Source organism: Apus apus, chromosome 9 (genome assembly GCF_020740795.1).
Source record: "Apus apus isolate bApuApu2 chromosome 9, bApuApu2.pri.cur, whole genome shotgun sequence".
Lineage (NCBI taxonomy): Eukaryota > Metazoa > Chordata > Aves > Apodiformes > Apodidae > Apus > Apus apus.
The window spans coordinates 4,386,387-4,400,696 of NC_067290.1; the positions used below are offsets into that span (position 1 = coordinate 4,386,387).

Consider the following 14,310-nt stretch of genomic DNA (forward strand, 5'->3'; position numbering starts at 1 on the left):
TTGGAGTTTTCACAGTGGTAACTGGTGGTTTTTCCTTTTCCTTGCAGGCTCAAGTTAGACCCTAATGTTACCTGAGTAGAAAGTTGTTGAGTTTTTCTGCCTTCAAGCAGGAAGAAATAAGTGCACTGACACTAGTAACCCATAAAGAGGTTTAGTTTTGTTTTATATGTGAGATGGAGAACTGCCTTTTTTTTTTTAATGATAAATGACTTTGTTTTGCATATCTCTTTCTGTCAGTCTGCCAATCAAAATCTGTCCTTGGGGAATTTAAGGGTACCCAGGATTAACCGGTGGCAGCAACCCTCTGATTGATATATTTACTTGTGTGCATGCAGAAGCCCTGATCAAAAAGAAGAGAGGAAAAATTGATGGGAGAACACCCACTCAAAGCCCAATAACCGTCTGTTCCCTCTCTTTCCACTCGCTGCCTTCCTTACAGCAACCACTTGAAAGGAAAGACAGCCAAACCAGTTCTCAGCACAGCGTCTCCAGCCACCGCAGCGGGCACACGGCTTCCCCCGCGCACAGCGCGCAGCTCCTGCCCGAATACACGGCCGCCGAGCCGCCGGCTGCGGATCAACCCGACACTTCTGGGCAGAAAAAGCCAGATCCATTCAAAATCTGGGCCCAGTCCAGGAGCATGTATGAAAGCCGACGTGAGTATGAAGCAGGTGTGGTTGCTAAGGCTACGGCTCTGGCAGCTGCTCTCTGGACGTTTTCTTTGCGGAAAATTGAGCCGGTTGGATTTCTGTTGGAAGTGTGAGGGTTTGGCTTGTTCATTTGCTGTCTGTGGTGTCTGCTTGATAGAGGTGCAGTTTCCTCTCTGCTGGGGAATGAATTTAGATCATCTCTAGAGACAGGCCAGAGCTTAATACGAAAAATCCCTTTAAAATTAAAGGCCATCTTCTCTGCTATTTATTTATTTATTTATTTATTTTGCTTTTAAATTAGGCTGAAGGAGAATTTACAACTTTGTTATTTGGATCTTAAACTCTTCTTTGAGGTTAAGACTCATCCTCTGATATGCACAGGAATTTCAGTTAGGAGAGGAAGTATTTAGTTTGCTAAAATTCATATCAGATGCTTTCCAGTCTCCCTCTGGGGAGGAGAAAATTCCAGCTGAGCCGTATTACTTTGACCAGAGTGGACACTTTAACAATACAGATATCAAATACATATTGTAAGTGGCTTTTATGGCAATTAATAATCTGCACTCTTGGCTAATAGTTCAGCAGGGCTTTGACTGTGCCTCAAGACTGTAAATATGATTTCAATCAGTTTCTTCTCTGCAAACAAAATAAACACACTGGCTTTGCTTTAATTGCACTGCTGAAGATGATTGAATCTGTAAAAGCTTCTTAAAGGAAGAGAGTATTAAGTTCCTTTTTAAAAGCAATACTTTAGTAACAGAAAAGGGAGCTTCAAAGTCTTGGTGCTTTGAGAGTATCACCAGGAGTTTGATTTTATTCTGCTAACTGGAAATTGGTAAAACCTGTATGAAATGAACATTACCTCAGAGTGAAAAATGGTAGGACTGTTTTTTTCCTGACCAAATGAATCACTTTGAAATCTTATGTCCTGGAAAAATTAAAACATGAGTCACAGTTTCTTGGCTGAAGATGCATCTCTTCAGATTGAATGTCTCAGCAATGCAGTTTGTAGGTGTCTCAGCTTCTGTGTGCTCCTTCCCTGGGATTAGGTGTTCTGACTCTCCGGGCTCTTGGGCCAAATCACACTGGTCTGCAGAGAAACATATTGGCAGAACTTGCATGTGTGTCTCATTGAAATAGGAAAATTGGGCAAGAGCTGAGGAACCATGACTCTTCAGCCCTGCAGAGCTATGGGCAGATCTGCTCCTCTCCTGCCCAGATGCACAAGGCTGAGGCTGTCCCATGGCACTGGCATTGCCTCTGCTCTGCTCACATGATTCCCATAGGCACTGCGCTGGCATTGCCTCTGACCCCCTGCAGCTACTTAGCTTATTTCTAATCAACGGTTTAAGTCATACTAATTAGCCATTAGTATCAGCTTAGCAGCTTTAACTCCTGCCTATCTTTCCCAATAAAACCTGAGGCTGAGCTGGAGAAGTCCTGAAGTGCACAGGCAGGCAGTCATCCTTCTGTGTCCCCTTCCAACACCACGTTCTAAATCCTCCCTCTCTCCTCGATGGCCACAGGTATCTTGTAGAGGTTTTATCCTCATCTGTAATTAGAGCCCTTTCAGAGGTCTTTTCACTGTCTCTTGACCTGCTGGTTTCCCACACTCCATCTCTCCCTGTGCCACAGTCCTCTCTGCTTGAGCCTTTTGCTAGACTAGGTTCTGCTACACCTCTTCAGCTTCCCTGTTTCCCTTTTCCATGGTCCGGCATCTCCGTAGAGGGACTGGACCTCTTCTGTTGCTTCAATCTTCACCTTCTGCTTCTTCTACCAGGTGAGACCTCCCCGTTTGAACATCAGTGCTTTTATACCAGCTTTTCATCCCATTGCTTTTTCCCAGGAAGATGTTTGCTGAGGTTTCTTGGTTTTGTAGATAGAGGGGTTTTGGAGAGTGGCAGAAGTGTGATATGGTCATGTATCCTTGTAAGCATGTGCTGCTGGCAGCGTCGAAGAGCCTGTGAATTTCTTGACTCTAACCTGGAGTGAAACATTCCCTGGAGATTGACCTGTACTCTTACCTGGTGACATGGCCTTGCTGTGCCTAATGAAAGGTGAAGAAAAACAGGAAAGATATAGTCTAAGTGAAAAGGGTAGTTGGACATGCTCTATCTCCTCTTGTGGTTTGGTCCCAAAGTGACAATGGTAGTTTTATTTAGAGGTCAGTGGTCAGCTTCTTGTCCTTCCCTCAACAAGCTCTCACCTCTCTTGCCTCTCACAAGTCTCATAAATGGAGACTGTGGTTCACAGCTGGAGTCCAGCTCCTCTTCTGCTCTGGGAGCTAGGGGTGAGCCTCCGTGTTTCTTTCCCTGTGTTTGGTCTGCACGAAAAAGGAGCAATTGGTGGCTGCCCTACGATGAACGTGAACCGTCCCTTTGAGCCTCACTTCCCAGTGTTTCCCAAGCATGCTCTTGGACCTCTCATGTGGAGCTCTGCTGACGTGGAGCACCACAGACTCTGAGAAGGTGTTCTCTGGACCTCCAGTTTCACTGTCTGTCTGCTCCACATGTGCTGTGCTTGGTCTTTTTATCCAGATGCAGTTCAGTTGAACTCCAGTGCCTCCTTTGGCTGGCTGTGATACAGTCATATCATTGCTCATTTCTTAACTTGAGCACCTATTCCCTTTGGCTTTTTGGCATCTCCTCTCCCATGGCATCCATAGCTTTGGGTACTAGGTATGACTGCATTCTTCTGATAATGGTGTGAGCCAAACTTACATCAACATCTAATGTACAGCAGGAGGATGGAGGATGCCCCCTTAGTACCGGGGCTGAGATTGGCTGATGCAACCTGTAAATGGGACACTTGGTCTCTCCTAGAAGCCCCCTGCCCAAGGAGCTCCAGCTCAACTCACCCAGCTCTCCTGCCCAGTCCAGGGCTTGCTCTCTGTTGATTCATGGCCTTAAATTGTGATAAAACTGAAAAGGACTATAAAATACTCTCTTGAGAGCCAGGGTTTTGAATCCCTGACAAGTGCACTGAAAACAGCAATAACCCTTTAAGTTGAAGTATAAGATGAAGCTAAAAAAGACAGAATTTTAGAGCATTCAGTCATCTTCTGTGTTTTATTTTGTCCCATTTGTGAAATTGTTGAGTATAAAGAGAACATAGTGCAATTTTTCAAGTGCAGTTGACACAAAAAGTTGAATTCATTAGCCCCAGCCCAGACAGAATTTTTTTTTTCATCTAAAAATAATGATATAAAGAAGTTTCATTCAGTATATGAATACATAGTCTGCAGGATGTTTCTAAGAAGTACTGAATCTATAATAAGCACCTACTGCCTTTTTCACTGGAAGTGCATCCCACTGTTATTACCATTAATAATAATGATGTAGACATGGAAAGCACACAGGGAACATTTTAATTTTTCAGAATTGGTAAAGTGCATTCTTTCTTTCTTTGAGTACTCTTTGGTTCTTATTAAAAATTCTTTTGGATTTCATAAAAGAAAAAAAAGGCTCTATTTGACTTTTGTGACTTGTCTAACTGAAGCCATTGGTAGAAGAATTTGGTTTAAAAGTGCCATATAATCCCTAATTTTGTAAAAGCATGGAGTTTTATATTTACCCAATGCATCTTAATACCAGGAAGTACTCAGACTCTGTGGAGGAGAGCCAGAGACATTGCCTGTTTGAGGGAAGGAAAGAAAAAGATGACAAATTAAGCTAGAATTAATAATGCAAAGCTAAGCAATGACTCCATAACTCCGTCTGGACTCTGGCTGAGTGGCAACAGATGAGAACTGCACTGTTATTTGACAGATATGGGCTACAGTTCCTTCACAGGCAGCTCCCCTGGAAGAGGGGATCAGACCTGCAAGGTGCTGAGGTGCTTGGGCTCCAGTCCAAGGAAGCTTATTTTGAAGCTGCCAGCCCAAAGGGACTTGGATGCTTTCAGGCTGAGCTCAAATGCTCTGCTGCAATCTGGCCTAGAGTCGCGATTCTTTGCTGGATTGGGACTTTTGAGAATAGCCAGCTTTGTGCTGAGGGAATCAGAAGACAAATCATTTGATAGTGATAAATTCGCTCTTTGCTGGTGCTGTGTTTTAGCTGCCTGAGCTCCTCTTTGTGGGCAGCTCATTGCTGCTGGTGGGAGTTGTGTTCGTATGAATCAGAGAGAAGGACAAACCCGAAAGGTTTAAACCATGAAGCGGTTCCAGGAATGACACACATGCAGAGCACTCAGAGAAGCAGTAACTGGATGGTTTCTCAGAGAGCCACAATCCTGAAATCTTGCAGTGTTGTTTGATTGAAAATATATTCTTATAATATGCTCTTTGTTTTTCGATGTCTTATCAAACTTCCCTAAAGATTAATGCAATCTGTTGTGAAATGTTTCTCATGTGGCCTGATTGCTTTGCAAAAGACCGTATCCTACATATGGCCATCTGTCAAAACAGCAGTAACAAAATGAATTAATCTGAATTGCAGATGTGTTAATGAATCCCTTTGAAGGGCTTAAGCATTTAATTAAAAGTAAAGCAGAACACGGTAGATAATTTTTAAAGCTTTTAAAATATTCGAAGTTATCCTTAACATTTACATTTTATTTTCAGGCCCATCGTGTATTTGTTAGGATTTTCTCTCCCCAAATGTAATTGAAAGAATACAAACAAGTCTTGACCCCAGTGTGTAGCATTCACACAGAATTAAAAATATTTGCACAATGATACCAAACGTTAGATACATTCTCCTTCAAACAGAAAAGAAAAACTGTCTCAGGAAATTCCATCTGCCTTCTGATCAGTCTGACTTTAAAGATGATAGTTAAGAAAAGCCCCTTGGTAGGGTTATGCCCTTTTATTATATTAATGGGAGACAAACAGTTACACTTGGGCAGAAAGATGTGTCCCTGCCCTTAGAGAATGTCTTACTAAGAAGCCTGTAATTCTTGCAGCCCATTGTGAAGCAGCAGGGGCTGCCGAGCTGTAACGGAGCTGGGTCATGGGCAGAATTGGCTGGTGTTCATCTGGCACCAGCCTGGTCCATGGCTCCCCTGTCTTCCCCAAACCTCAGTGGCAGAACTTGGTCATCTTGTCAAGAACGTGCTGAAGCCATCCTTTGAAAGCTTTTCATGCTACCAGAAGGGTTGATTAAAAGGAAAAGACAGAGAAAACTGAAGTTCTCCTACAGTGGGATATCCCTGCAAATACGGAATCTCTTGAGATCTATGCAGAAATCACAGGACTTTTCAACACTGAAGTGCTCCATCAGCTTCAGTGAGACTATTCACTCTTAATTTCAGACTTGTCCTTATATATTTTGATGAATCTAGGCCTTAAAACTTATGTACTTTGCCAACCTAAGAGTCACTGAAGTGTTGCTGCCTCAGATGAGCTAGTGACTAAAGCAAGCTCATACTGATGATTTTTTAATCCATCTTTTGTTGAAACTGATATTACACTGGGCAGATTTTTTAGGTATAACATTTAAGATAACTGTCAATGTTTGTATAGGAAAATTTTATTTAAATGACCTCTAATTAAGCACTGTGTTCATTGTTCATCACCATGCATTTAGCATTTCTTTTAATGTTGGACAATATTCACGTTTGGACAACTAACTGTCATGATATTTTGTAAAGAAGTATTTTTAAGGTATTCTCAAAGATATTCTTCCTCTGAGGAGAAAAATAAGAGTTATTTAAATATACCTGCATGCATGTGCATAAATGTATAAATTCATATATGCATTATATATCCACATGTAGACAAGCATGTGCAAATAGATGTGAAAGTATGTCATAATCCATAGTAGCTCTAACCTTAGCAATTTCTGCATGAAAGCCTAACATGATCCATACTGATCCATAATGAATTAAATGAACTAACAAGAAAGCAGACATATTAAGCTTTGCAAAATTGTAAAATTAATATTACAGCTATGTCACCTTCGCCTGCAACTGGACTGAGCAAGGGTGAGAGAGAGAGAGAAATCAATTCCACGAGTTTTGGAGAATGTAAGATTGTGTTGAGAATGTATCTGTGTCTTGTGATGTCTTGTTCTGGTGTCATTGCTGCTCTGTGTTTGGGGGGGCTCTTCATCACCAAGGGAGTCTGGCAGGGCCATACACCAGGGTTAGCCATGAAGGTGCCATGTCCTTTCCTTGTCTGTGTACTGGCTAGTGGCTGATCCTGTAGGTGCTGGTGGGGGTTGTCGTGTTCCCATTTCATTCATGAGTTTGCCCACATGGCTCGTTGACAGGGCTGTGCCACTCACCTCTCCTTCCATTCCACCTCACGACCCGAGCAGAACTCTTCTTACCACTTTTGAGACACTCTCCAAATGGTCTAGTTTAATTCAGGATGAGCGGGTGAAGCTTCAGAACCTCCAGGAAATTTTCCTTTCAAGTATGGAAAGTCACCCCTCTGAAGTGCTACCAAATAATGGAGAACTTCAAGTAAATCTCCAGCAGGGAGAGCCTCAGGGAGTCCCACCTCAGCTGTGTGGAAGCACAGAGGTGGATGGGCTTTTGTGGGCTGTGCTGGTGAATCACCGTACTGCAGAACTGGTGCAAAAAGCGGTAAAAGGAGTTTTGTTTGGTTTATACTCACACCGTGTAAATGTGTCTTGTCTGTATGTTTGTTGTATCTGTGTTTCACCGCTCTGCAATCCTTCCAGCAGAAGGAGCATTACATGAATGAGTTTGCTTTTTTGGGTATAGACTTGTCTGGCTTTGTTGCTGTGGTTTGATACCACCGTGACACCTCGGCTGGCCGGTATCTCCAGAGGCTGTTCATTGGCTGCCTGGTACCTGAACCAGGGACATGAGGCATCATTCAGTGAAACTGGAGACTTGACAAATGGGAAGGTGTTGAGAGTTGCCGAGGAAACTGGCCTATGCTGAAGCTCTCTGCAGAAACCATTTTGACTCTGACAGGTCCAACACGTGCTATTAATTGGTTGGGGCCTGGCTTTGCCAAAAATCCCTGCGGAGTGTTGGAGAGATGCTTCCCAATGTGTCTGCTCTTCACGCTCCCCTCACTTAAGGCAGGGACAAACACCACTTCATTCATGGTCTAAATTCTGCTGTGGTGCCACACATCTGTTTGGTGGCAAGCAGCCTTCAGCCAGCTTGCCTGGACAGATGAACCACACAGGCTTCATCACCGGATTATTTTGTACTTGTATCTGGACAAAAATTAGCCTCTAGTCCAGTAAGATGATGTGCACAGGTCTTAAACTTAGTTTATAGGTGCAAGTCATCAAATTATGAAAATACAACATATAAAACCAGTGGCTGTTAACCAGTTTGAGTGAAACTGTCAAAGCAGACATCTGTGCCTTAGAACTCACCTGCTCTTTTAATTTTTAGTATTTCCCAGTCTTAAATTGATAATATATTTTAAAGCTGTTGAGTCACTAAAGGGAGAGCATCAGAACTAGCCAGAAGTCTCAACACTGAAAAACACCAGATGATTGGACCCAAACCTGTGCACAGCAGACACCAACAGCAAAAAATGCAATTAGGGCCCAGTCTGACACTGATGTCAATGGGAAGCAACCAGATTATCTGCTCGTAGGTACAGAAAAGTAGATTAACACATTACAACCCATATCTGAGTATGCACGTATTTAAATTACATTTTTGGACAATATGCTTTGATTTCTTTACTGAAAATCTAGGCAGATCTAGGTGACTTGTAAAGGAACAGCTTTTTTAAAATCATCAATTATAAATTTTGGGAGGGTATCATTACAAAATTAGTCAATGTTACAGATACTATCCAATAAATATTAAATGAACCTGAAGTTGTCTTCTGATGTGATTTAATGTTAGCAATTAGTTTTGCATTTTTAAAAAAGGGATGAAAGCAAGCATGAATAAGTTAATAGAAAACATTACTGTTCGACTGCACTTCAAGGTTAGCACTTCACTGTATGTAATATTCATTGTAAAAACCTTGCTGGTGTTCCATACTAATGAGTAGGTAAGGTTGAGGTTTTTTTATGTTTCCAGCTGGTTTTGTCTCTTCAGTGGTTTTCCAGAGCCCCTGCAAGAGCAAGTGAGAGTCAGGAGAGATGCTTTGCTTTTGGAGCAGCCCTTTGGTTTTACACCAGCTGGGGATCCGGCCCATAGATATTTAAGTCAGCGTCAGTAGACAGATAGCAAACTATGCTTGTGAAAGTTAATTAAACCATAGAAGTCATAACAAGTGGCTCTTTTGTCTCCCATGAAAGAGGAGGCAGCTGTATTGTTTCTGGCAGGGTGATTCTCTGTTGTACACATTTATTGATGACTTGGAAGAGGCTGTTGCACTGGGTAATGCTTCTAATGTTGATGGAAGAAAATATTATAGTGAAAAACAAATGGCAAGTCACAATTCAACACCTAGAAAGTAGAAACCACTGTATAACGTTAGCAGATTTTTATACAATAACAATTCTTTCATATTTAGGCCTATGCATTTTCTTAACTATGTGTAAAAATTAAAGACTGCCTCATTTGAAGAGTAAAATTATGCAGCAGATCCCTCTACATGTACATCAGAGTAGATCTGATTTGGGTATAAAGGTTTGGGGTTTTGGTTAAAAATTAAAGTTTTCCTTCTTTCCCTTCAGATCCAGATTACCAAGAGCAGGATATCTTCCTATGGAGAAAGGAAACTGGTTTTGGATTTAGGATTCTAGGTGGAAATGAGCCTGGAGAACCTGTGAGTACTTGTGTCATCTTCCAGAATCATGGCTGTAGCATGTGCAGATGTGCAGAACTGTGCTGTGGCATGTCTATTAAAATTACTAGTAGGTTATGGAGTTACATCCCACATCTCCTCCCCACCCTCCCTCCAAAGAACTCACCAATGCTCCTGCAGTTAAAATGGGATTGGCTTCCCCTGCTATTCCCTGTTTTTGTGATAGCCCAAATGAAAACGTACAGGTTTGAAATTGCCTGGACGATGAGGAAAGGATGTCTTGGTCAGGTTTGCAAGTATTTTGATTTTCTGTTTGCTCAGTTCTATCCTTGAATTTTCTTAACTTGTTAACCATAAATCCAGTGCCTGTGGATGGTGTCGGGCTAAAAACACATGGTCTTTAATGTGCTTCACTGGTCAAAGCTCCATAGAGGCAGCATAAATTTCCACATATTTCTCTGCCAAAATTATTGTGCTCATTTATGGAAGGAGAGGTCATGAGTTCCTCTCACGTTGGAGTAACTCTGCAGAGCTCACTGAAGATAAACTAAGACTGGAGTTGGTGGGCAGTCGAGTGGTATGGAGCTTGTAAACCCTCAAGGCAACTGAAAGGATAACTCAATCTCAGCCTCCCTGACAAGCCCCTCAGTGCTTTTAGCCATCTTCCCTCTAGTCAGTGTCTGGCTGAACACACTTCCTACAGCTATCTGTCATTAGGGTGAATGGACCACCTAAAGCAACAAGATGTCAATTTATCACCATTTCACACTGTGGCTGTATTCACACGGAGCTGCTTTTGCAGGAGCAACTTTCCTGACCAGCAGACTAGATTGGGTCTAGCTGGAAGCCCCTTGCTTCCAGCTGGCTGTTGAGCAGGTTCTCATTTATCACTGGTTTCTTTTTTTTTTTTTTTTCCCCTTGCTTCCCTTCTTTCCTCCCTCCCCTTCGTGCCAATTCCTCAGATTTACATCGGTCACATTGTCCCGCTGGGCGCTGCGGATGCCGACGGCCGCCTGAGGTCGGGCGATGAGCTGATCTGCGTGGATGGGACACCCGTGGTCGGGAAATCGCACCAGCTTGTCGTCCAGCTTATGCAACAGGCAGCCAAACAAGGTCATGTCAATCTGACCGTCAGGCGCAAAGTGGTTTACACAGGTAGGCTGCGCTCTCACTCTGCAGGGGTGGGTTTTCTTGCCTGACTCCATCTGCTCAGCGAACGGTTTAAGGAGCAAAAGCTTCTCCGTGTAATACTTGGCAAGACTCGGGGGATGTGGTGCTACTCTTATTATTTTGGCTATTTTTAGTCTTTTCTTGTACTTGATCAAGTAGATTTCAGATATTTTGCTTCCAGTCAAGACTCTCTCAATCTCAATTGGCTTCTCGAGGCTTCCTGAAGGTTTCTGGTAAAACGGAAAACTGTTCAGTTGCAACATAGTGTTTTTGGGTGGACTCATGCAGCAACAGACACTATGCCTGATTGCCTGTGTCTTCTCTTTTCTTCCCAAAATAGCTGTGCTCCCTAATAACCCACCCTGAAGCTGGGAATGAGGGAAAAGATGCTGAAGGGTCCACAGGAGGGGAGGCAAAGGCAGAGAGTGAGTGAGGACATTAGGGTGTGCTGGCCAATGTCCCAGGCACAGGAGAAGCTTCAGCTGAGGTGGTGCCATGCAGTCAACTAACTGCAGGATGCAAAACTGTGAGCATCATTGGTTCTGGTTCTAGCAGGGTGTCCATGATTGTTGTAACACAGAGGTTTCTACATGCTAGGTTTTGGGCACACGCTGCACAAGCGTATGGTCTGAATGGATAAAAAAGAAGCTGGCAGAAAGACAAAGATGCAGAGAGAGGTAACACTGCCTGGTGGAACCCAGATCAGTGATGCCAAAACATCCTGATAGCAAAGAATTTGAAGCCACGAGCTTGACCTTTCTGAATGGCATGTGACCTTCTGCATAATAACGGGGAGTAGCACTGAGGTGCTGCCTCTTCTTGTGAGTCCCTTTAGGGAGCTCAAGGGTGGGATTCAGTTTAACTCACTTGTTCAAAAGAAAGGACGTATACAGGTTTTCAAGTTCAGGTATCAGCAGGATGTACTTTTATCTTAAAGAGCACCAAATAACATTCAGGTTGACAATTAGGCCCACAGTAGCAGCCAAGACTAAAACCGTACCTCTGAAATAGCTCTGTATTCTTATCCTCCTTCTGCACAATATTAAATGAATGTTCAGTTCTCGTTCCTTTCCTTCTTCTTGTTGGGGAATAAATGCTGGGTTATGTCTTTCCTCTAATAGCCTCTCTCTCATTCCTTACAAAGAGCTGCTGAAGTGAGAGAAGCTTTAGGAGATGAGCTTTGGGAGGAAGGGGAACGGCTGCTGAATTTTGGTTGTTTTTGTGTGTAGATTTTCTGTCCAATTTTACAGCCTCCAGGCTGGAAATTACCATAAAAGTTTTAGATTCATGAGATCTTGATAAAAACCCTTGGTATTTCACTCAGGGGCTTGTTACTCCAAACCAAGCTATTTCTGAGTCTTTTCAAATGTGGACACTTACTCTAGGATAAATTATTCAGGATCCCTTCTTTCACCTTAGACTTGCAGGCTTTTAAATTCCAGCATAACTTGGTAGAGAAGCCTCTTCCTGAATGTTGGTCCCTTGTTATTCCTCTCATCTATATGCCAGTAGAAAGAGATTTTTGACCTAAAAGGGTCTTGAGATTTATATAAGGGAAAGTTTATACTCGTGTATTTTTAATATGTAGAATACTCTATATTTAGTGCTTACTTTGAGTATATAAAAGCAGACAGATACTGCTTTCCAAGAATATTTTAAAGTTCTTTCTCTTTGCGTCATGGGTTTAGGTTTTGTTTGGCATCCATTTTCTTGTTGCTTTTAAGATCTGCAACTTTATTTTGATTCACCAAATTGGAAAAGTGACTTGATTAGTGGAGGCAGCCACTCAGTAGAGACAAGTGCAATATGCTGCTCTCAGCTGCACAAATGGATTGTGGAGAACTGGCTGAGTAACCAGAAGTGGAAGCTCTTGTGGACCACAAGCTTTAACCTGAGGTTGACTCAGGTGAAGAAAAACATTATGCTGGGATGTAGGCAGGGGGGAACTCTTCTGATTTCCCAGCAGATGATGGCTTAGCTGCAATATGGTCCTGCACTTCAAGAAAAACATGTTTGAGTTGGAGGGAGCCCAACTGGAGGGAGTCCAGAGGACCAGTGAGAATAAGGAGAGCTCTAGAAAACATGGTCTGCAAGGAAATACTGAACAAATTTGGATTGTTTAGCCTAAAGCAGAGAAGGGGGAGGAGGTGTTAAGCTCCCCAAGACTATAAGAGGCTGCTGCAAAGAAGAAGGGAATAATATGTTCTCCATATGCCTGCTAGATAGAGTTAGAAATAATAGCCTTATGTTGCAGGAGGGAAGATTTAAGTTAGATATTGCAACCAATAGATTGCCTGAGGAGATATTTAACAGCAGATTAGGCAAACATCTGCCAGGACTGACAGTAAGTGTGGCTGGCCCTGACTCAAGCAAAGTGTGGACAAAGCAATTTTTTTTGAGATGCCTTCAAGTCTTGTGGTAGCTGATCAGATTTTAAACTAACATGACTTCCAGCTTCAGTTGCTGTTAAACACTTGTTTAATGGTAATATTAATGGTAATAATGTTTAATTGTTTCCCTCCTGACTGTGCCAGCCTGTACAGATGATAGCTGCTGGTTCTTCCATCCACAAATCTTGGTTCAGAAGTTTTTTTGCTTTAATATGGGTGGTTATTATTACTCAAGAACACATTAGTCAAAGGCAATTAATGCTACCCAACTGATAGCATTGAGTTAAAAAATACAGAGATGTTGAGTGATGAGTGTTTGATATTGCTCTCTCCTCACAGCTTGTGCACATATACACAGTTGCACGTATATAGTTGAAGTGGTGATTAGACATCTAGAGCAGTCACCTTTGAAATAATGTAATCCAGGTTTAAAATGCCAAAGCATCCAAGCACTCAGCACCGTGCTGGGTCAACCCTACTGCTGCCCTAGTTGGTCAGCGAAAGGCTTTGGCTGCATGATGAGACCCTGGAGGGGATGAGCTTGTCTGGTCAGTGCCATCACTAAACAGAGCTATTGGTGGTGACATCCAAAAGGAGAGAGAGCTTTTGGTCACTCTGGCCATCACTTACAGATTAGAGCAGATGATTTGCCTGGTTAGTTTACCTTTTTCTCAGCGGATGGCGCTTGTCAAGTACTTGATGATGCAGCTTGCTCAGCCAGTCTTCTTCTAACTCCCCAGTTCCCAAGGCAGAGAACGAAGTCCCATCCCCAGCCTCTTCCCACCACAGCAGCAACCAGCCAGCCTCGCTGACGGAGGAGAAGCGGACCCCTCAGGGCAGCCAGAACTCCCTCAACACCGTCAGCTCGGGCAGCGGCAGCACCAGCGGCATCGGCAGCGGCGGCGGCGGGGGCAGCGGGGTGGTCAGCGCTGTGGTCCAGCCCTACGACGTGGAGATTCGCCGCGGAGAGAACGAAGGGTTCGGCTTCGTCATCGTCTCCTCGGTCAGCAGGCCGGAGGCAGGGACGACCTTCGGTGAGTCCTGGGGTTCTTCCAACCTGCCTGGAGGGGAGATGAAGGTTTGAGGGCTGCAGTGCAAGGAGGCGAGCGGGGATCTGTTAAGAGTAATTAGCGTGCCCTGATTGATGTCACTAATAGCTTAACGGGGGGCCAGCGCTTGATAGGTGTTTGCCTCCTGGGTTCTGTTCTGCACTGAGTTAAGAAAAGCAACAGGAGAAATTCCAACCTGAAGAGCAAAATGCCACCAGTGGCAAGTCCAAATGCTCCTTGAAGCTCCGTCTCTCCCTGCTAGCTGGATGCCTTGCTTGGGTTTGCTCTCAGAAGAGCAGCTGGGGATCCATCCCCCGGTGATGCTGTTTGCTAATGCAGAAATGAAGCAGGTGGAATGAAAGATGTCTCCTGATGATGGGATTGAGCCAGTTGATTTAAAGCAGTAATGCTTA

General features: G+C 43.4%; 1 protein-coding gene across 32 annotated transcripts in view; it reads left to right on the forward strand.

Annotated features, from left to right (window-relative positions):
- The window catches only part of MAGI1 (membrane associated guanylate kinase, WW and PDZ domain containing 1), a 342,557-nt gene that overhangs the window by 311,246 nt on the left and 17,001 nt on the right, over positions 1-14,310 (forward strand). For 23 of the 32 annotated variants that reach the window (XM_051627257.1, XM_051627258.1, XM_051627259.1 and 20 more), the window contains 5 exons: positions 440-656; positions 6,537-6,614; positions 9,218-9,309; positions 10,251-10,443; positions 13,589-13,882. In XM_051627257.1, coding sequence (XP_051483217.1) covers positions 440-656; positions 6,537-6,614; positions 9,218-9,309; positions 10,251-10,443; positions 13,589-13,882 — 874 coding nt within the window. The remainder of the gene's footprint in view (positions 1-439; positions 657-6,536; positions 6,615-9,217; positions 9,310-10,250; positions 10,444-13,588; positions 13,883-14,310) is intronic. The other 9 variants (XM_051627248.1, XM_051627264.1, XM_051627247.1 and 6 more) reach the window with 1 other exon arrangement.